The 23,234-nt window shown below is 43.5% G+C and overlaps 1 protein-coding gene across 1 annotated transcript; it reads right to left on the reverse strand.

The window, feature by feature from the left end:
- Window positions 1-6,936: 6,936 nt before the first annotated feature.
- Window positions 6,937-17,370, reverse strand: HAO2 (hydroxyacid oxidase 2). The gene is made up of 8 exons (XM_084268566.1): window positions 17,278-17,370; window positions 15,484-15,636; window positions 14,575-14,726; window positions 13,388-13,671; window positions 12,811-13,026; window positions 10,913-11,071; window positions 8,551-8,620; window positions 6,937-7,245 (listed from the first exon to the last, which is right to left on the reverse strand). The coding sequence occupies exons 2-8, from the start codon at window positions 15,612-15,614 to the stop codon at window positions 7,190-7,192; spliced, it is 1,068 nt and encodes a 355-aa protein (XP_084124692.1). The 5' UTR covers window positions 15,615-15,636; window positions 17,278-17,370; the 3' UTR covers window positions 6,937-7,189.
- Window positions 17,371-23,234: the final 5,864 nt, after the last annotated feature.

A 23,234-nucleotide genomic window follows, 5' to 3' on the forward strand; every position in this document is an offset into this window, starting at 1 on the left:
TTCTAGTGTGAGACCAAGGCAGGGCTTCAGCATTAGTCTGAAGCTCCAAATACCTGCACTGCTTTGCTGGGTCTTTGTGTACTGTCAGGACACTCTTTCTGCAGCTCTATTTTCTTTCTCTCTCATGCAGGGGTAGGCAGACATCCCTACTGAAGCAAGATTTCATACAGGTAGCCCACCAATGCAACCAGTTCGAAAACACTGGAAAGGGGATCACTGATTTCAGGCACTGCTGGAATACGTCTCTAAAAATGCCTTTCAGAGACTCTTGCAACTAACTCCTCATCTCCCTTTTTTTATTCTGCAATTTTGTTCACTCCTTAAAGACAGCCCTGGAGAAAACTATAGAAACATCATTAGAAACATCATATAGAAACACTTTTTTAGAGCAAAACAGGGCCTGCAAGTGGCTGGAGGAAAGCAAACCCATTTTTGTTGGAGGAGAAAAGTGAAGTTGGTTAAAAGCTAACATAGATGACAAAGTTTCAGCAACTGTTTCAATCACAGTGTCCTTGAGAATCCTTCCCATACCCCAACAAAGCTTTTAAAAAAATTGTTATCAGTGTTTCTTTCCTTGGCTTCTCTCAGGCAGGACCTTGGTGTTGTGTGTCCTTATCAGAGGCTCCGCAAATTAGTTGTGTGCAGTGCGTGCGTTTTGTGAGGGACGATAACCGCCCAAAGCCTGCTGCTGCAGTCGGGGCTTCTCCGAAACAGTCCTTCCTTTTCAGTTTTAGGAAGGAAATAAAATGCCTAAGGAGGCATTATAAAGACCACAACGTAGCCTATTAAGACAGGAAGTGCTCTCCCAAACCATGCTCGCCTATGAGAAGGACCGAGGTTAGCGGGGGTAGCGGTTTGTGTGAGAGTATGAGTGCCACGTAGGGGAGGGTAAGGAGACTCATTGCTGCCATCCCTTTGTCTGCTGGGGTGCTGCTGGGCCAAATGCTTGGCTTGGTTTGAGGGAATTTTATACACAGCTGCCCAGCAGCCTTCATTGGAACTGCTGCTTGCAGATGTCAGGGGTCGGACAGCACTTTATTCAGTTCAAGCAGAGACCTGCTGATGCTTCTTGTGGTCTCTCCCAGAGGCAGCATTTTCACCTTCTGTTTCTTCTTGACACTGCTGTGTGGGGTTGCTGGGTGGCATGACAACACCTCTGTGCCGTGAACAAAACTGGCCCTGGTGTTCCTCAAAGGACACAGAGGCAGATGCCAGAATGGGCTGTGTGCCCCAGAACAGTGTCGATGAGCAAAGAGGCCAGAGCCACCAGACCCGTGACCACCAAGGATGACTTGAAGAAATTGAGAGCTATTGCAAGAGTCTGGAATTGGCAGGCTAAAACATAATTCAGCAGTGTCTAAAAAGGTTACCAACTCTGCACTCTGTGTCAAGGTGTAATCATTTTTAAACAACGTTGTCTTCTTCTCCTAGACCTGAACATAAACCAAGATCTTCACAATCTGATACTTTGCTATAGAATGGGATGCATGTCTAGGAGTATCATTTTAGAAAATCAGAGATTGTAAATTTTGACTTGTGTTACAGAATTGCTATTCATGTATGTGCAGTCTGTGTGCCATCACAGCCATGTCTCTTATCTGCTGGTCCAGAAACAGTGTTGATCCTCTGGCTTTATTGGTGCTTACTGTGACAAAGATACTTTGGGGTAGTGGCTGGCTGGTGTTAGGAGAATGCTTGTACTTAGCCTCATCACAAGGAGAAAAAGGGATTCAGGGGGGAGTATAGTGGAGATAAAACTAAGAGAGAAATAGTGAAGTGAAAATTCCCAGCAGCACTGAGAACAAACTCATGTTACTGGAGTGAATAAATGCAGTAACATTGCAAACCATGGAAGTTTTAGGTAGGATAAAAATATACTTTTACAGAGGATGATGCTGTTTAATTGTGTAACCAGGCAAAAGAAGCTATCCAGAAGCTTCTTTTGTCCAGAAAAGAAGTCTGGTTTAGGAAAGGTGTTTCTGGAGTCAGCTCTGTTGACTGATGATAACTGAAGTGGGGAAAGCAAAGGCTTGCTCATTATTTAACTGGACCCATTGCTGTCTAAACTTAGAGCAGTTATGACCAAAAAGCCATAAAAAAATCCATTTTTTTCCTGTGAAAAACTGTGTTTCTTACAATTGTAAGCCTGTAAGCTCAAAACGCCTACATATTGGCAGCTCTGTGAAAGAGGGTGTGCTTTGAGATGTAGGTTCATCATAGGAAAACTTCTCTCCTTCAAGGTGAGAGGCACTATTCCCTCCTCAAAACATTTTCATCTCTCTTCTGGTTACATATTGAGAAGAGGCAACAAGGCTTAAATAACCAACTTTTGGACTGCTGTGCTGAATCAAACTCCAAATAAACAGAACTTCTCACAGTGAGGAGCAGTTTTGAGACACTTTCACCAAGATATGAAGATAACCACCTTATGAGGTCTCAATGTTTCTGTGTATACAAACCTGACAAAGAAAATATTTCAAATTTCAGTAGGACCAACTACTGAACAGAAAAACTATCAACTGTTTTTTGGTAGAAGTGAGAAAGTCATTGCAAACTTTTATTACCTGAGCTTCAAGATCGGAAAGACTTTCTTGTGGTATTTTTACTATATTAAACAGCACATGAGTTGGGCAATTAACAAACATTTAGTCTCATTTCCCTTTAGTTGTAGGTAGAACTGTGTTTCCTCAACTGAAATTGTTGAGTGAATTATATATTTAAAGGCCATGGAAATTTGCACCATATACCAAAGGAAAATGTATGTGGTTCAATTTGTAGAAAAACTAGCCATGTACATTGACTGATTCTCTGTCCCTGCTACAGGGATGTTGGGAGGCAGCAGGGTTTGATTAGTCCTTAACCCACACGTTTGCAATCTCTTTGGGCATAACGTTTTTGGAAGATTTGACCTTGCTTGAATTTGCATCAGAGATATTTACAATAGTCAAATGCAGTCAAAATCTGGGGGGAGGGGGGGCGGTGGCTGGAAGAGGGGGGGCATGAGACTTTGGTAGACATTGGCACAGGCTTAATTCAAACTGTAAAAAAGTTCCAAAGTCTTGGAAAAGTTGTTTGAGGGGCTTGTTCAATCAAGTCTCAGCCTGGCCGAACCCTGTGATCTCTTCTTTTAAGCTCACTCACCAAATAGCTCTCTTTTTCCCTCAGAAAATGCTTTCTGCAGCTTCTTTTACAGAGATAAAAATGCTGCCTCAGCAGCTCCACGGTAGTTAATCACATCAGTGTAGCAGGGGGCAGAGTTGATGTGTAGCTCTTATTTAGCGATTCTGTGATGGTCCCCAACAATTTAGATTGAAAGGAGAATCTGAAGTTCTCTCACCCAGGCTCTGCTCAAATCAGTGTCAGGTTAGACAAGATTGCACAGAACCTTGCCCAGTCTCCATCTCCAAGGATGAAGATTTCACAAACACTCTGTTGCAATATCTGACCACCCTCAAAGTGAATTTATTCCCACTCATTTCTAACTGGAATTCAACTCACTGCAACCTGTGTCCATTGCCTTTCACCCTTTTAGATCCAAGAAGCTGGCCTGCATCTTCACTGTTCCCTCCAAATGAGTAGTAAAAGACAGTGATGTGATTCCCCCCCTCCCCTCCCCTTTAGCCTTCTTAGGACTGAGCACAGTCCCAGCCTGTTCTTGCACATCCTTGAAGTCCGTCAGAGTGCATGATGTGATATTATTCTTCAGTCTTATCAGCCAGGCTGTCAGGCTGCTGACAAGGTTTATTATTATTGGAACAGAGACAAAGGCCTCCATGTGAAGGCCTCTGGAAAATCGCTGCAGACACTGTTATCTCTGTGAGAAGTTCAGGTCTAAACAGTGAGCTAAAGGGCTAGCCTCTCTCCTCTTCCTCCTTAAGGCCAATTTAAACTAGGGCTTGTGCAACAGATCGCTGCTTGATCCTGTGATTCCTCCCACACATGCCAGGCAAATGGGCACCATGGCATCTGCCAGTTGCAAATCAGGCTGCAACAGGGGGTCTGTGCTACTGTGGGCTGGCTCTTTGCACCAGACATGGCATTCTACTGTGGGCAGTAGCTTGCCCTTGACACCTAAGCTGAAGAGAGGTTTCACTATTTGCTCCCTAGGATGCACATGCCCAGTTCTGTAATGGTTCACCTTTGGTACTGATCCCTGTGGCACACAAACCTGACCAGCAAAATCTCCCCATCTCCTTTTTTCCCAGGGGATGCAGAACTATCCAAGTGTACAGGCCTCGCTTCATGTTTGGAGCACATGCAGATCTGAAAGGGGAGAAAGGACAAGGAGAGTATCTTGTATTGTATGGTTTCAAAACTCAGATAGAAAAATTGTATGGCTGTAAAAGGGCAACAGCAAGAGACAGGAATGGGGAACTAGATATTTCAGCTCCGTGATGCTGCTCATTCCAAATGCCTGCAGTCCTGCACACCTGCTTGCCTTCATTTCACTTCCAAGCGCTCCATGGCTCTTCAAAGCTGGCTTCATATGTACTGCAGTACACATCCAGATCACAGGAGCTGCAAATTAGTGGCCTCAGAAACATTTCTGCTATGTTGATGCCTATGCTATGTTTTTGTTTATGCTATCTATCCTATAGAACAGCTTGATCAAAGGCTACCCTTTGTCCAGCTGCCTTCAGTAAAGGTTCCCATGTCCTTCAGCTTCACCTGATCTCCTGTTCTCCATCCCGCAACTTCAGTGCCATGGAAAAAACAGATGTAATCACAAAATAAAACACTGTGCTTATTTTCATGATGTGTTATTGCCTTTCCTTCAGAATAAATTTTGATTTCATGGTACACAATAATGGTGTAATGAAGCCACCACAAGTCAGCTCAGCAATGAAATTGCCATCATGATTGTTTCAGGTCCAGCAGACATTTCTGAGTTTAAGATGGCTTTCCTCATTGAAAGACTTCCAGCATCTGGTTTTGTTGCCTTACAATGAAAGCTGGGACTCTGGAGCCTGAAATGACAGCTTTTTTTGTGCTCCAAGGAGTGCAAACTGGACTGGACTGGAGGGCCACAAAAATGATCAATGGGCTGGAGCACCGCTCCTATGAAGAGAGGTTATTCAGCCTGGAGAAGAGAAGGATCCAGGGGGACCTTGTAGCAGCCTTCCAATACCTGAAAGGTGCCTATAAGAAAGCTGGAGAAGAAATGTTCACAAGAGAATGCAGCAGTAGGATGAGGGGTAATGGTTTTAAACTTGAAAAGGGAAGATTTAGGTTGGATATTAGGAAAAAATTCTTCAATATGGGGGTGGTGGATCACTGGGACAGGTTACCCAAAGACATAGTGGAGGCCCAATCCCTGAAGATATTCAGGATCAGGCTTGATGGGGATCTGAGTGACTTGATCTAGTGAAGATGTCCCTGCTTACTGCAGGGACTAGACTACTTCTAAAAGTCCCTTCCAACCTAACACATTCTATGATTCTATGAAACTGCCATGAGGAGGGGCATGAGCAGACCAGTCATTCCCTTCATGGAGCATTGAGAGAGTCTGACTGCAAGTGAAAGTTACCTAAGTGAAATGCAGGTGAGAAATTGATGATTTTTCAGTACTCGGATTTCCCCAAACAAAAGAGATTTCTTTCTGTGAATGAGGAGCAAAGGCCTTGATGATCATTTACCAGGGAGACAGAACACCTCATTTTCATGGAAACAGAGCTTAAGTGCAGTTGTCCCAGCCTCTCACCACCTAGTGTAGACTAGGATTGAAGTTTTTCTGAAGAAAAATAATAAGGGTGGGGAGCAGAGAGATGATGAAAAGAGACGGAATTAGGGAAAAAGAGAAAGACTAGATGGTGCAGCTGAAGATTGTTCTCTAAGAGGTGCTCCAGAGAAGGAAACATACAGGTGAAAAAGGACTAGGAGAGAGAAAGCAAGGAAGAGCTCCTAGTTCTTATTAAGGACCCATCACCACCAGCTGATGGCTGGTGGCCAGGTGGGTGGCATAGCCAAGGGTTTGCTTCCTCATGCAGAGGCAAGACCTGTGTCTCAGGAAGAAACTCAGACAGGGAACAGATGAGCAGACCTTTCCATTACCTTGAAGAGCAAGGGTTTGTGCTGCTTATGCTGGCAGCAGCAACCTCTGTACCATCTTCTGAGGGCAAACACCACATGCTGCTTGGGTGGTTTTGGCAGCTCCCTCAGCCAGTGCTGGCAGTACTCCTCTGTGGGCAGAGACCAGTGCACCACGTGAGTTATTTAAGCACTGCCACAAGCTTGTGCTGTGAAAATGTGTAAGTACTGACCATTGCTTGAATGAGTCTGAAGTGCAGATACCTGTGCAGTGAAGGAACAGGGGCTCTCTGTGGGGAGCACAGGGTGTTGCTTTGGTTACTAGTGATTTCATTTCTCTGCATACAGAAGCACTAGACAAGACCTCCCACCACTAACATAAAAGGTAGCTGAAGTAACTGTTAACTGATGTATCTTGTTTCTCAATCTGCTATGAATACATCTAGGAAAGCCCAAGATATGGAAGGTATCAGCCAACCCATTGATCATTTTTGTGGCCCTCCAGCCCAGTCCAGTTTGCGCTCCTTGGAGCACAAAAAAAGCTGTCATTTCAGGCTCCAGAGTCCCAGCTTTCATTGTAAGGCAACAAAACCAGATGCTGGAAGTCTTTCAATGAGGAAAGCCATCTTAAACTCAGAAATGTCTGCTGGACCTGAAACAATCATGATGGCAATTTCATTGCTGAGCTGACTTGTGGTGGCTTCATTACACCATTATTGTGTACCATGAAATCAAAATTTATTCTGAAGGAAAGGCAATGACACCACAGGAAAGGTGTGCATCAGTTGCAGTCAGTCTGGGTAGGACAGGCAAGCAGAAGAATCAAAGGGCACAGTTTTCCAGGTCTGGCTGCCCAATATAACACAGAGCTTGTGAGTAAGGCCCAACACAAGTAATGTCACAGAACAGTCAGTTTAAAGTAAATGTATTTATTTAAAGTAAGTAACAATTACCCAAAGCAGCAAAGAACTCATTGGTATCTATAAAAGTAGAGAACAGCCTCTGGTAATGCAAAGCCTTTCCTAATCTCATCAGAAGTTTTCTGAAGGCCTTAACAGATGCTTTTTGCACATTCAACATTTGCACCTCCTTTTTCTCTCTTTGGTCTGATTGGGACCTCATCCTGAGCTGCCTCTATTCAGTGGGCACTGCAGAAGGCTGTTCACAGCTTTGAGACCTGAACCAGGTGTCGGCCAATCTCTGAGACATTGGAGCAGCCTGAAATAGAGAAATTAAACATGTTTGTGAAAAAGGTCTGTGGATGAAATTTGGAAGGTCCCCCCTTCTCTGAATCATGGTCTAGTCTTGCATGACCCACATGGGGATAGGTTGGTACTTCAACAGCTCACTCACAGGAGCCTCAATGGCATCTTCAGCCTTGAGGTTAGGCACCAGGCTTCCCACACAAGAAGAGTTAGAAACATGAAAAAGAGGTTTCTTATAAGAAGCTGAGCAGGGAACCATTTGACCCAGCCAGACGTGAAAGGTAGACAGAAAAGACACAGAGATTACTGTGTGTCAAATGACCAGAGATGGAGATTTATGTTGCTGTATCAATTGGTCAAATCTGGCTGGAATGTCACAGCCCTGCCAAAAAGGTTCCAAGCTGCTACTCTTGCCAAGTTTATTGCCCTTTGGCTTGTGAAGAAATGTGAGAGACTCCTGGAAAAAACCCAAACTTGTAGGAATCGTTGCTAGTTGAAAAAGTAACCCCAAAACCCCCGGCCTATTAAGAAAGGCCCAATGGGATTTTACTTCCAGTCTCCCACTCAGTGTTGCTATCCACTTGAGTTCATGGTCACTAGAGCATGAAAATGTTTAAAACATAATTCAAAGTGGGATAAGACCCTTTGCTGATGTCTGAATGCTGATGATCTGAATACTTCTGCACTGGATCCCCATGTCATACTTGTATGTGTGTGAAATGAGTTTGTTTGCACCCACTGTGCAAAGTCGCTCTTCAGAGAGGGGGTCAAATGTGGCAGCTACAGGTAGGAGTGGAAATGAGAAGCACAGAATAAGGAACATTAGTAAAAGCTTGGAGGAGACATGGAGGATTTTAATGCATGTGGCATGCAGAGATTTGAATGTGCACCAAGAGACTGTGTTCTCTAATACACAGAGAAAAATTCTGCATCCATTTTCAAAAAAATTTCATGCAGGAAAAAGAAATAAAATCAGTTGCATTTTGCATTGGAAAACATTAAATACTGAAAAATGCATGCTGCAAATCCCAGCAGAACAGAACTTCCAGGTTTTGCTCTCTACTTAGCAGTTTTGCATCTCTTTAACTGGGTCAGAAAGGTGTTTCCACCTACTTCGTCCATGCAAATTTCATCGCTATGGGCACCTGAAATGCCAAGTGGTTTCACAGGAAGTGAAGAATTACCTTGAATATAGCAACTAGACCCAGCACAGCTCACATGGGCTCCCTTTTTGTGACCCACCCATCAGACTTCTGAGCTTCTTGCATGCAAAAAGCCTCTGTACTGCCAATTAAAAAACAACCTGCAAAATGCTTACCAGCCAAGGCCATCGATAAACGAAACTCATCCTGCAAAATCCTCAAAAGGTCCTGAAGGCCTTCTTCACCCTGTGCCAACAAAGAAAGCAGCCAGGGTAAAAGGAGCACTGGCACAGAGCGATGCCGCAGGATGCTTGCGCTGTGAGAGCTGGGACAGTCCCTTCAGCCTGTGCCAGTATCAGTCTCTCACACAGATGAATGATTAAAATAATATGATGGATGTACTCTGTTCATCACAGATTAATTTAGATGCTTTTCCTTTTGTGATACATCTGAATAGGGAAGAAAACAAAGCTGTTTTTCACTTCTGACATTTTATAGCTGTTTTTTCTCTTAGCTTTCAGTTAGCCTCCACCAATATGCTTGTTTTAAAATGTCAAGCCTTACAAACACTGACTGTATTTTATGAAGCAATGAGAGTTTTATATATTTGCTTCAGCTTTAAAAACTTCACCCAGATACTGGACTGAATCCTTGAAAATAGTACACTGTGGGTTTTTTCCTCTGAGCACCCAAAATCCAGTAAAATGTACATGTGATTTTGATCTTACTGTAAAGTATTGGAGAATTTTTCTTTTTTCTCATAAATTTTATTTTTTCTTCTTGCAATAAAAAAATGCTTTGGGTGCAGGCAATGTCAGTGCTTGTTTATGGCCTTCCTCTCTCATATGCTAGTGTAATGCCTTGGAGATACATCTTTAGGAATGCTCTATGGAATAGAACACCGAAGCACAGCTGAACAAAAAAAAAATTCATTGTGGAAAAACTGCAGGCAACTCACAGCAACACCCTTTTCACATTAAGTCCTTTTTCTCCACTTCATAGAACCATTTAATGGTTTGGGTTGGCAGGAACCATAAGGACCATCTAGTTCCAACCCCCTGCCATGGGCAGGGACACCCTCCACTAGACCAGGTTACACCATTACACCTTGTCCTATCACTCCATGCCCTTGTAAACAGTCCCACTCCTGTTTCCCTGTAGGCACAGAATCACAGAATTGTAGGGGTTGGAAGGGACCTCAAGAGATCATCGGGTCCAGCCCCCTGTCCCCTCTAGGACATATCACATAGGTAGGTGTCCAGACGAGTCTTGAATATCTCCAGGGAAGGCACCTTTAGGTACTGGAAACCTTCTCTTCTCCAGCCTGTCTTTACAGAAGAGGTGTTCCAGCACTCTGACAACTTTTGCGGCCCTACTCTGGACTTATTCCAACAGGTCCCTGTTTTTCCTGTACTGGGGACCCCAGAGCTGGACACAGCACTCCAGGAAGGGGCTCTCAGCAGAGCAGAAGAGCAGAATCACCTCCCTCAACATTCTGGTCACAGTTTTTTTGATGCAGCCAAGGCCATGGTTGGCTTTCTGGGCTGCAAGTGCACATTGCAGGTTCATGTTGAGTTTGACATCAGTCAACACCTCCAAGTGCTTCTCCTCAGGGCTGATTGCAATCCATTTTCTGCCCAGCCTACATTTGTGCTTGGGATTGCCCTGAACCATGTGCAGGACCTTGTACTTGGCCATGTGGAACTTCATGAGGTTTACTGGAAATAGAATTAGTGCTTCAACTTCTTCAAGGTTTCTCAGAAGATTCAGATGATCTCTTGCTGAAAGCCCAGCTGCTGAATTCCACAGCAATCACATCACTGGACAGTAAATGTTTCTCGACCATAAAAATTACTTTTTTCTTTTAAAGAAAATCTTGAAAACTCCAATCCAGAGGATACAAAGCAAAAAATTAGCAAAGCAAACAACTGGCACAATTATGAGGCCTAATTCAGTATTCTAGATTATAGAAATATCTAGTAGTTAAGGGGCAGAAAAGCTGGAACTGAGAGAGTAATGACATGCTCAGACACTTACAGTACACAGTTGTGATCAGGTTTGTCCAAAATGTTTCAGACATCAGTGGATGGAGTTCTGTATGTGTTTCTGAAGAATTCATAATATCACTACAAAACTGCTGTATCAAAACCATATATTATTTCCAAGTAAGATGACAGCAAACAAAATTGTCAGACTCATCTCTGTGGCACAGCCTCTGCTTTTCAAACACACTGACGGTCCTGAGTCCTACAGTATTTTAGCACTAAACTGCCACACCAAGAAATCAGGTCCCACAAAAGATGTTATCAGCTTCAAAATACTATCTGAAGTTTTAAAACTCAGTGGTATTTTTCAAACGCAGAAAATGTCTGGTTTTGATTCAATTTGGGGTGTTCCCACTTACAATTCAGCAAAAGAAAACAAAAAAACCCCCAGCAAGATTCTTCACTGGACGAAACTGTCTCTGTAGCTTTTGAGTAACAAGAACAGAGCATTGGAGAGTATGGGAAGTAGACACACAAGCTGGAAGCTCCTTACCTTGTAAGCAAGACCCCATAAGGCTGGTCTTCCGATAAAGACGCATTTTGCTCCCAGTGCCAGCGCTTTCAAGACATCACTTCCTTTTCGTATCCCACCATCCAAATAAACTTCAACTCTGCCTTGCACCGCGTCCACAACCTCCACCAGAGCATCAATCTGCAAAGAAGCAGCCACTGTCACCTTGAGGTCAGCTTTTGATTCCAAAAGAAAGGAGATACTCCAGAGAGACAAGCAGGGGTGCAGTGCTTCCAGAGCACACCTTCTGGAGATGAAATGTGATGGTGCATCACAAATAGCTCAGCAGCAAAAGCTGCAGAGTAACATGCAGCTCCCTGTTCTCTTTGCCAGGGAGTTAACCCCATTTTGAAGTGCTTTGCTTCACTTGCTATCTGAAAGATTTTTAAAATAGATTTAAATGGAAATGATCGTCATTATCTTATTTTCATTGGAGACAATGATGGATTATACAAATGTTTGTATGAAAGGCTGATGTCACACCTGTCCCTGCTACTGCCCAAATTGCTTAAACTTACATTTCAAACTAATCCTGGTGACCACCTGTCAAAAGACTCCTTCAATGCCCTAAACCTTGTTTTAATTTTCTGTGTAGTCCAGTCAACTACATTTTCCTCCAGTCTGAGTCTCCTGAGTCCATCAGGTCTTTCCCATAGAGCAGAGTGCCATGTGGGGCAGTGCCATGCAAGGGTGCTGGCTCTGGAAGTATTGCCAGTGGCAGGACATTGCACTAGACCCATTTAACTCTCCTTTGCAGCAAATTCAAAGGTCTTTTTTCTATAGTACCTTACACTCTTTTTGTCTTTTTCTTTTACTTTTTTTTTTTAGGTGGGGCAGCTATAATTAAGATTTCTTAAGTAGGTTTTTCCAATTGGTCATTATTTTTTCAGAATTTCAGGATGGAAAATTTCGGGCTGAAATTTTACATGAGTAGCTCACCAAAACCAGTGACAATAGCTTCTGCCACTCTGCACCAGGCTTGGTAGTAGAGGAGGGGCAGAGCTGAACTAGGTATCTACTGCTTTGTCTGTGTATGGAAAGAAACTCAGAAGATAGAAGAGAAAATTAATGTGGATGCCATTTCCATTATTATGTCTTTAGCATTTAGATTTTTTTTTAATTTGTCAGGCAGAGAAGAGAAAAGGGAAGGGGAGGGTAGGGAAAGGAAGAGAAGGGAAGGGAATAAGAGGTCAAGTTCCTGGTGCCTATTTTTACTTTACAGAGGAAAACAGAGAAAAGAAAGTCCTTAAGATACTATGCAATAGAGAATTGTAAAATAAAAACAATTGGAAAAAGTGGCAGAAGACAAATTAAAGCAGTGAAATACACAAGCATCGAAACAGCCCACAATTTCTTTGTAAAGATTAAAAAGTGGGAGAATTTTTTTCCAGATAAGTTATCCTTTTTCTGGCTCATGAAAGTCAATAAGTTTCCATTTAGACTTGAGCCCATAAATATACAAGCAAACCTCTTCATAAATCTAGCTGCATTGTTTGTGCATGTTTTGGCAGATGTGAACAATGAGAATACATTATGCTCTCATTTGTACATTTTTGTTTCCAGAACTTTATTTTGTTGCAGCACGTAAAGAATGTGTATGCACTGCACCACCTAATGAAGACATAGGCAAAGACCTTTTATTAACTTGGGCCAGTATCTGCAGTAATATGGGCTCAATGCTGAGAAAATACTCAGATGGGTAGCCCATGCCAAGGCATGCATCTGACCAGGTTAAATCTAAAGTACCCCTGCAGATATCCACAGCCATGCAACAAACACACAGGCCCACCAGAAGCATAGGTACAAAGGCAACCACAGAGATGCCCAGGTTAGCGTGAATGTGCATGCAATCCTCACGGGACATCTGTTTTCTCACTTACAGTTGCAGGTCCTCCATCCAGTTGCCTTCCACCATGATTGGACACAATAATTCCCTGAACTCCATGTCTCACCGCCAGCTCTGCATCTTCTTTCGTCAAGATGCCTTTGATGATAATGGGCAGGTGGGTCAGGCTCTGCAGCCAATAGATATCATTCCAGGTGACTGAAGGATCCAAGCTGTTGGGTGGCAATCCATACTCAGAACGGTCATCTCCCTACAGCCACAGGAGGGAAGAAAACCTCATCTGAGCTGTAACAATCCAGAGGTCCCTTGAAGTCTTTCCCTGTCCTAGAAGAGATTAAACTTCCTAACAGATACGTTCATCATCTCTGGACAGCACATGTCTCTGGAGGAGGATAATTATAATGCAGATCAGTGTCTCCAAGGATGCTGGGCTGAGATTTTGAAGCCAGAACCCAGGCTGGCAGGAGGTCAAGCCAGGATGCTGCAGAGCCAGAAGGGGAGAAGATACACCCTGCGTACAGCAGATGCCAGAACAGCAGTTACCCAGCGGTTCTTGTCTCATGTGGTACACACCAGCACAGCGAATGAAAGGACAGGCTTATTTTACAAACCTCAAAGGCTCCTTCCAAGTTCTTCAGTTTCATGTGGGGAGGAGGGCAGAAACCATTGCGGACATCATCACGTCTTTTGCCAGTGTAGGGCAGATCGGCGGTGAGGACGAGGCCCTGGAAACCCGCGGCCGTTGCTCGTTGGACCAGCTGCTGGGAAACCGCCCTGTTGCGGTGGATGTAGAGCTGGAACCACCGGAGCCCACCGGGGGCGGCTGCAGAGATCTCCTCCAGCGTGCAAGTGGAGTACGTGCTGGCAATATAACAGGTGTTCATCGCTTTGGCTGCTGCAGGAGGTATTGGAAAATAACCAGAATCAGGGGTACTGGTACAGTCCTGCCAGACACCAGGTCAAGTTTTTTATATACAGTTTGTAGAGAACACCTGAACTCCCATTTTATTTATATCATACCAAACACAGCCCTCTACCAATTGGCAAATATGCCCCTGGGCTTTAAAATGCCTATATTTATCATGCACTGTTGTAGGACCATGGTTAAGAAATTAGGAAAAGGAGAGGTAATTTATAGCATTATAGAATCCTTCAGGTTGGAAAAGAACTCTAAGATCATCAAGTCTAATCAACTCAACACCACTATGTCTGTGAAGCAATGCTTACATTTTGTAACTCTTTCTTTTGAAAAAGCATGAGCTTTATAACTATATCCTTGCAGGAATGCACTGTCAAGTGCACTCAGGGCACACAGAAACACACACAGAAAAAAAAGATATTTCTAGCTCTCCAAGTCCACCACAGGATTTGGGAAGAGAGGTCATGCTTTCCTCAAAGGGAGAGACTGTTCTTATGAGTAACAAGGAATTTACAGGCTGAGTGCCACCCACCACTTTCATATCCTATCTAGAGCCCACAGCACTGAGGACCTGAGTGGTCCTTAGTGTGTCAGAAATGTGTCCACGGTCTCCATCTTAAGTTTGCAGCAGCCACCACTGGGCTGATCTCCTAATAGTAGTAGCTGGAGCAGAAGAGCAACCTCTATAGGGCTTCCCACACAGTCTGTGTCACCAGAGTCAACTGGGTCATCCACAAAAAAGGGTGTCAAAAAGTGTGAAAAGAGTTTGCCCCTCAAGCCTGAAGAATTTACTCAGTCACAAATGAAGTTGTCCTAAGAGCTTTTGGAGGCTATTCCACAAGCCCCATTTTGCTACACAGCAACAAAGCAGAAGAGTACCTCTGGCTGTGCTTTTCTCTCCATCAGGCCATGCTAGCTGGTGGAAGCCAGTAGGGGCGATTCCTACAGGAAAGCTGATTTCAGTCCCCAGGAGCTTAGTCCTAGTGTCCATCATGGATACATCCTGCAGCATACGTGGCCTGAAATGAATTCTGTGAGGGGAAAAAAAACCCAACCTTCTGGATGGTAGCTGTTCAGTGACCTTTCTGAAGTCTCATGGAAACCAAGTCTTCATTTACCTATTGCAATGCAGTAATCTGAGCCAATAAAGAAAACAGCACATAACAAAGGTTCTTTGTCCTTTCCACTTGCTTTTAGAGGTCAGTCTAGCCACCAGTTCAGCCACTTACACTTTTCATTAATCCCCTACTCCTGCTTACTCCTCACAGTACATCGCTTCTGCATTTCCCAATTCAGCTCACCAGCTCTTGTGCTCGCATTGTTCATCCCAGATTCCTTCTACTTGCAGCCCAGCCCCAGGTCACTGCCTTCCACTCCATCATTTGTCTGTCTGTCCTCACTGTATATTGTGCCTGCCCCCACTGTCTACAGCATGTTCCCCAAATTTCATACTATTTGCATGTGTGCTTCCTGGTGTTCACCACACACCCCCCCATTGCATCTCCTATTATAGCCACTCATCCCCTTACCTGTCATAACATACTATACCATACCATACCCTACCATTTTTCTGGACCCGCAGCATCCTTTATGCCTCATACCATCTGTGTCATATTCAGGCTAGCATCAGAGCATACATCATATGCCATTCAGGTAAGTGCATTTTGCTTGGAGACCACCTTGAAAGGGCAAGGTGTAAGGAATCTTTGGTTCTGAAGTCCAAACACTTGCACAAAATCACAGTTTAAATGCTTCCAGTACAACATCCTTATTTGCACCTCACGTTACCTTTTATATGCCAGGATGTTTTCATCTCGAGTGCTACAGTCATCTGCTCCAGCTGCAAAAAAATCCCAAGCCATCTTGGGTAAATACTTCTTAGCATAAGCTTCGAAGTCTGAAAGACACACCATAGCCATTGCTGAGAGAGGGTCTGGAAACCTTGAAGAAAAGAACAACATGGAATGGAAATTAGATTTGTGAAATGTCCTTCTCTCTTCCAGGGACTCCAATGACACTTAATGAAAACCTTGGACCTATCTGTCTGTAGAAGAGTTGCTGAGAGGTTGTCTCAGTCTATCTTGCCACCCATTCTCTCCTCTAGTATGAGTAAAATTTGCAGACACACACATAAGAGTAGGAAGAAGCTTGCATCTCTGTGCCTTCAGAAGCCTGCAGAAGACATTTTAGGTCCTCTCCTATTTTAAGAAAACTGCATTACATAAACATATGCTGTCATAAATTCCATCTTAAAACTAGTTGGGTTATTTGTTCCACTAATTCTCCTCAAAGGGTGTCACAGAACATAATTTGCTGGATTACCCCTCAGGACGGCTCCCTGACTGAACAATTAGTTATGGAGTGCAGTGACTAAATGCAAGCTCATAAAATCTGGAAGCAAGTAAATATAGTCTAAATCTAACCTGCTCCAGCATGAACGCATCGTAAAACTATGTCCAAACTTTAAGTGCAAGTCACTGTCAAGGCCAGCGCTGTGGCAAAACAAATTACTTTCTACAGATCTTCCTTTTTCTTTCGTAACAAATGTCTTCTGGGTGTTTGCATTACATACTGCAGCCCTGATTACACGCGAGAGAAGGAACATACAAAATTTGGACAAACTATAAGAAAACACTGGCAAAAAGCAAACTCCACAACATGAAACCTGATTCTAAGAACTACCCTCAATGTTTCAGGGAACAGAAGTGACATTGTGTGACCCAGATATCTAACCAAACCAGCAGAAATGCTGCTCGGCGAATGCCTGCACTCACACGCCTTTGAACCGGCCAGGACCAAGAGCTATGAAAAGGAATGCTTTGGAAAATCCTTCCCGTGTGCAAGGAGAGACGTGGACAGAACACAGACAAAATCAATTTGCTAAATCATTTGTTGCGATTGCTTCTACATTTCTGATTAAAATGGGTGGTTTTGGAAGGTATATGAAAACATGAAGTGTTACGGCAGCTGTGGTTTGGGTCTAATTTTTCTAAAAATATACAGGAAGAAGTAAATATCCTAGCTTTCGGGATTAGCTTCCCACAGCAGATCAGCAGGTGTTGCAAGCTTCACCAAAGCCAGTCCCATGTGTCCTATGTTACACACTTCTGACACAGATAAACACTTAGGACTGGGACACAGATCCAACCTGTCAAACTGCAGACATGGATAAGTATCACTGAGGTGATACTTCAAAATTAGGACTTAAAATTCTCTGCTAGGAGAGAACCCAAGATGAGGAACTCATTGGAAATGAAGAAATGTCACTGATTTCTTCACTGTTGTTTTGTCTCCTCTGACAGGCATTAGGCAGCTGGTGGTAAAAGTAACCCAAGCCATCTCTGTATTCCTTCAAGGCATCAAGCACTGCTAATAACACAAGTCTTCTTACATCATACATTGCAATATACCATAAAATGCAGTATATTATCACAACTTCTCCTTTTCCAACTGTGGGAAAGGTCAAAGCCATCAAGCACAAAATTATATACCAAGTCCTCTCATGGCAGAATAAATGGGAATTTTAAACAATCCAGTCCCAGTCCCCATTGTTTCCCAATTCAGACCTCAGTTCAGACTTACTTTGGGTTTCAGGAAGAGCTGCAGGAGGATAGATCCTCTCTATCAAGTTCACCTGCAAACAGGATGCAGAGGAGTCCTTTTCACTGAGTACCTGCTGGTTTTTTCCAGAGTCAATAAGCAACCACCAGAGATTAAAGCTCAATCCTGCAGTAAACTTTGTTCTGTTTGTTTAACACTAACTTTGTTTTTCTATCAGGTGACTTAAAGTTCCTCCCAAAAATATGCAGCACCTTCTCAGTAGTGTGATTGCTTGGGACATGGCACTGAACAGCACACACCACCCTGTCAGAGATGGTTTTGCTCCCTACAGTTCCTACAAGTAAAGTTTCTTTTGTCTTCTTCCATTTTAAAGGGCTGTGTGTGGATCTCACAATCCCACCACTCTCTCACTGGGCTTTCAGATTCCCTTCTTCCACTCGTCCCCCGGCCCCCAGCCATCTCCCAGGAGGACCACTGGTCACCTTCCTTTCCTGTGCTTGGAGCTAGTGAGCCTTCTCTGTGCTTCTCTCTGTCTCCCCTGCTAAGCACTGCAAACTGGTATTGCAGTGCCAACAGTTTTATGATATTGACTTAATTTTGTGAGAGATGAATCACAGAATCAGAGACTCACAGAATATTAGGAGGTGGAAGGGACCTCGAAAGATCATCTAGTCCAACCCCCTGCAAGATCAGGATCATCTAGACTAAATCACACAGGAACATATCCAGGTGGGGTTTGAATGTCTCCAGAGGAGACTCCACAACCAATGAAAAGTAAACACTGGACAGTTTTATTTGCCCTTTGGTTTTCTAAGACATTAGGGTTCATGTTTTCAATTTTTCCATGTAAGCAAGAGTGCTTGACATGTTGCTTTTTACTAACTAGAAAACTGAGATATTTTTCTCATAAACATGTGGTACTAAGCAGAGGGTAAGGCAGAAACTTGTGAAAATGTTACCAAAGTTTTACCAGTATTGTTGCCCTCCCACCCCAAGCAGCCAAGCTTGGACAGTAAGTAAGCCAAAAGAATGGGGAAGAGCTGGAAGCTGAACAGACCTGTAACCTTGGGACCTGATGTCCAAGATGCTGATCTGATCCAGGATTGAAGATCTGACCTTCCTGACAGCAGAAATCCTGGGTCGCGGACGCCATCTGTAGTGAACATCTACTCTTCTGCTGAATGTGTTCACAAGACCCTGACCAAACTCTACCTGATGTGAACATCTATATCCCTGTCTTTTGAAACTATTTCACATTCAGCCTTCAGAGCTCCAACAGCACTGTAAAGCAAGCTCCTGGCATTCACCTATGGATCCACTTGTCACAAACGAGACGAGATATGCACACTTAGCCAGAGAGCCCGTGAGCTTCTTGGTTTGTTTTCCTGCCTAGGACAAGCCCTTCAGTAGCCAGCCTTCCAGTCACTTTTGAAGAGAAGAGCAAAACGCCATCTCTGCCTGCACACAACAGTGTTGCGTTTCCATCCCTTGAGAAGAAAAATCCTGCGCTCATCCTCCCTCCGCTAGATGTCAGCTTTGGGTCATTTATATTAACCTGTGTTGGTAATAATAACCAAAATCAGCCCTTGATGGCCTGCCACACGCTACAGCCTTAAAACCAATATGAGCACATCACAAGAGTGCCTGCTAGTATGTTTGGAAACTTTAATTCCCTGTGCTTTCATCTTAACATTTTCTGATGCGCAACATAACGACATCTGGTCTGGCCTGATCTTCACTTCAGCCTACAAGTTATCTGCAGGCTTCTCTGTCATGTTTCTTTAGATGCTGCTTTCAGTACACACCTACTTTAGGGACACACATCACAGCCAACTCACCAAACTATAGAGTTTATGGTTTCATGTTTATCACAATTTTACATGAATTAAAAATATTCTGTAACTACTGTATTTTGGATCAGGGGAGGAAAGAAAAAAAAAATATCTGGGTTTGTGCTGTGGCTTTTAAAAGACCATGCTTTGCATCTAGATATATTCCCTACCTTCAGTAATGGATTTATTTTAAAGAAGTTTTGTCCCATAAGTAATATCTTCTCTGGTACTAGTTAGATTTCTGAATTAGCTGTGAAGCTCTAAAGTTCTCAGGAAACTAATATTTGCCACAGAGATAATACCTTCTATTACAGCCCCTGGCATACACTTGAAAAAAGGTGGACAAGTTTTAAAGTTTTGGAGCTCTCTCATTGGAGTACAATAAAAGACTTAAATATACCCTAAAAACTTTGCTGGAACCCTGTTGCTTCTTTTGAGAAGAGAAGAAAATAACATAGGAAATACTCACACATCTGGTCCAGCCTTGCAGGTAGAGTGCCAAGTTGTTGATAGCCAAAGCTTCATTTTTGCACGGCTGGAGTTCTGCAGTTGCTTACTTTTCAATACTAACATAGTCAAAGGCTTGGGAGTCCAAACACAAAGCTCCTGTGTAAACCTGTGCTCAAGTTCCTGTTACAATCACAATGCTCATTACTCCAGTTGGTGATATTTATTTGCTTTTCACAGATGGCAAATTTCTGTGGGTCAAGCTGACACCTATCTCACTGATGCATCCACTAGTGGTGAGTCCAGTCTGGGACTTGGTAAAGCATCAGTAAAGAATCTGATGAACTCTAAGCAATGTAAACACCTCAAACAGTTTGCATACTGTCACCACTGGTTTTCCTTATCAGATATCTTTCTTGGGCAGATGCCCCATGTTTGGAAGTAAAATGCTTTTTTCTTGCATGTCAGTCATACAAGACTGTTTTCTCAAAATTAAATATTTCAATAGCCATCCCTCTATTACGGGTGGAGATGGCAACAAATCCTGTATTTAACATTGCCTAACACTTTCAATTATAAGATCCAGTTTTCAGTTGTTTTTAATTTTGTCATATTTTAATCATTCTAGGCTGAAATTTTCCATCCTTGGTCTCTGTTTTGGGATGATTTTTTTTGGGAACATTTCTCTGAAAGCTGGTTGGTAACTTCCAAGAATGAGGTTAGTGAAAAATATGGTGGTTGGCCCATGCTGAAAATGTCTTACAGTGGTTTCACTGCAGTTCAGTGCATCATGCAGGGGCTTGAAATTAGTAGAGGCTGATCCCTATGGGGATCAGCCTGTACTTGCTGGCCATATGAAAATCCAGCCAGATCTGACCTAGCTGTAAATCACTGCTCTGTGCTTGCACATGCTCAGCAGAGCTTGTGTGAAATCCAGATGTTATCTTTCCTGAAGACTTGCCTAGTGCAGAGAATGCTTCTGGCCATGGCCAAAGGAACTCAGAAAGCCCCAAACACAAGAGTAAAGAACTGGTTGTCCCCCAACAACCCCCTCCTCCCTGCCTCCCCATGCTACCTGCACTTGAATTCAGCCTTAAACTCCACTGGAGGAGAGAAGGGAGAGAAAAATAATGGCCCTAAAAGAAGAGCTGCAGGACTAGTGCCTGGTGACAGGCAGGGTAGGATGGGGCAGAAGCAAAATTGGAGATGTAGCAGATAGGAGTAAAACAGGACAGAGACATGTCAGGGTGACAGCACTTCAGGGGAATAGAAGAATCAAGAGAAAGGGACAAATCTGGGGAAGAGGCAGGAGGGGACAGTCTGTGACTGGGCAGAAAGAGTTCTAGACTATCAAATATTTGGCTATTCTTTCTGTAACCACGTCTCTCTCCAAAACCCAGAAGAGAGCTTGATTTATTCTCAGCATTACTGTACATAACAGCACATAGCTGCAAAGCCCTTTGGGAAAACGTGTCTCATCCATCCCCAGTGTTATATTCTCAAAAAGGAAAAGTGTTTCCTGCTAGCAGATGACTCCACTAGCTCATATGGCAGGGCTCTGTCTGGAAGTCCAACCATATAAAGTCTCACATCTCCCATATACTGTCACATGTTGTGAAACATCATTTCTGAGCCTTTCTTTCTAACTTACCTAACATGCCAATACATCACCAAGTCTTCCAATAAAGTAGCTGCATCTCACTTCAACATCTGCATCAGTATTAGAGAAAGGGGATGAAGCAAATCAGGTTTAACTAACATGGATCAGAGAGCACCAAGCAAGGACCTGCTAAACCAGTGACAACAGGGCACAGCGAAATCGCAGGATGTGAAATTAGGTTGAGTTTGGAAAGAAATGCTGAGGCTAGTAATCCACAGCCAGATAATTGCTAGTAACACTGTGTTGGCACAGCCTCCCTGCTTCTAGACTGTGCACATTCAGAGGCATTCTTGAGACTACTAACACATTGGTCCTAACCTCTGTGCTCCAGACCCTTGTCTGTAAAGCAGAGATGGCTTTGTTACTATGTACAGCACCAGTTCAGGACCACTCTTTCTTGGTTGGGCTCTGCAAGAGCTAGTGGACCTAGATTGCCTGAAATAAGACAATTGAAATTCATAGATGTGTTGGGAAAACAATACTTCATGGGGTCCTATCCCTGTTGCCTCACATGGTCACTACAGCCCTGTACGTGGAATCTCTTCTTTTTCCTCTAGAAAGTTCAGGTCAGAAAAACAATGATCCTTTTCCTTTGCAAGGTGCAGGAATTGCTTCTGTCCTGTCATAAGGGGAAGAGAATCAAGCAGTGTACTTTTCAAATCATAGAGCAAGTGGATGTCCAAAGGAGGCTGTGATGCCCATGGGAAGCCCACACTGGAGCAGGCTCCTGGCAGGACCTGTGTCCCTGTAAAGGGAGGTGCCTAGGCTAGAGCAGTCTGGTCCTAAAGGACTGCATCCTGTAGAAAGGACCCATGCTGAAGCAGTTTGTGAAGGTAATCCTTTGGGAAGGACTCACATTTTGAGAAGTTCATGGAGGACTGTCTCCTGTGGGAGGCAATGCAGAGTGGAGCAGGTAAGAGCCTGAGGAGTCCTCCCCCTGTGGAGGAAGAAGTGGCAGAGACAACTTGTGATGAATTGACCACAACCCCCATTCGCCTTTCCTCTGCACTGCTGCAGGAAAGAGGTAGAGAAATAGGGAGTGAAGTTGAGCCCAGGAAGAAGGGAGGAGTGGGGAAAAGGTAGTTTTAAGATTTGGTTTTATTCCTCATTACTTGACTCTGATTTGATTAGTAATAAATTCATTTTCCCGTATTTAGTCTGATTTGTCCATGACAGTAATTGGTGAGTGATCTCTCCCTGTTCTTATCTCTACCCATGAACCTTTTGTTATATTTTTGTTATCCCCTGTGCAGCTGAGGAGGCAAGTGATAGAGCATCTTGGTGAACACTTGGCCTTCATCCTGGTTCAACCCACAACAGGGAGTCTACACATCTCTTGCACCACATCCATCTTAGTCTTCGTGTATGTGGCAGCTGGTGCATGGACCACAATGTACTCTGCCATCTATTGGTTTGAATCTTCTTACATGTCTAGATTCAATCAGCAACCTGATCTTTTCTAGTATCCTTTCTTCCATCTTGTCCCTACCCTTTGTCTTCTTTTTTTTTTTCCCACCAGAAAAACTGTGAGAAACCAGGAGCATGTTCCTGGGTCCTACTGTGGAAGTCTGTTCCTTTGCATTTCTTCAAGTGAGGAAGACCTAGAGTAGAGGAAGATCTAGAGTACTTTGCAGCACCAAAGAGAGATGATACAGTGTTTTCACCAAGTTATCCCTCTTCACAAAGATACTGGAGTCACAGATCCCCACAGGCTTCTTCAGCAAATGCTAGAATTGTGCCAATAAGGTGGGAGGAAAGATCACATCAGGGTTTGATGTAGGAGACTCATTTACCATGGTGTGAGAAGTCAAGGACTGCAGGTAGCAAGGAGGGAATGCACAAGCAAGGCCACAGACTGAGCATACAACTACAAAAAGATTTCAGAGAGCAGTTCCAGAGTCATTTTATTATTACTTAGAAATGTTGAAGGAGGGGGGATGATGACTGTCAGTATGAAAACATATCAGACTGCTCATCTCAGATGTATCTAAGACTACTGCAAGCAAATAGCTGCAGAAATAAGTACAACCTGCAGTTGT

Source organism: Gallinula chloropus (genome assembly GCF_964237585.1).
Source record: "Gallinula chloropus genome assembly, chromosome: 1".
NCBI classification, from domain to species: Eukaryota; Metazoa; Chordata; class Aves; order Gruiformes; family Rallidae; genus Gallinula; species Gallinula chloropus.

Coding starts and splice junctions, on each gene's coding strand:
- HAO2 (XM_084268566.1), bottom strand. CDS start 15,614: ATGGCTATGGTGTGTCTTTCAGACTTCGAAGCTTATGCTAAGAAGTAT. Junction 11,072..12,810: donor TGGATGGAGGACCTGCAACT/GTAAGTGAGAAA, acceptor GCTTCTTTGCAG/ATTGATGCTCTGGTGGAGGT. Junction 7,246..8,550: donor TTTATCGATGGCCTTGGCTG/GTAAGCATTTTG, acceptor TCTCTATTTCAG/GCTGCTCCAATGTCTCAGAG.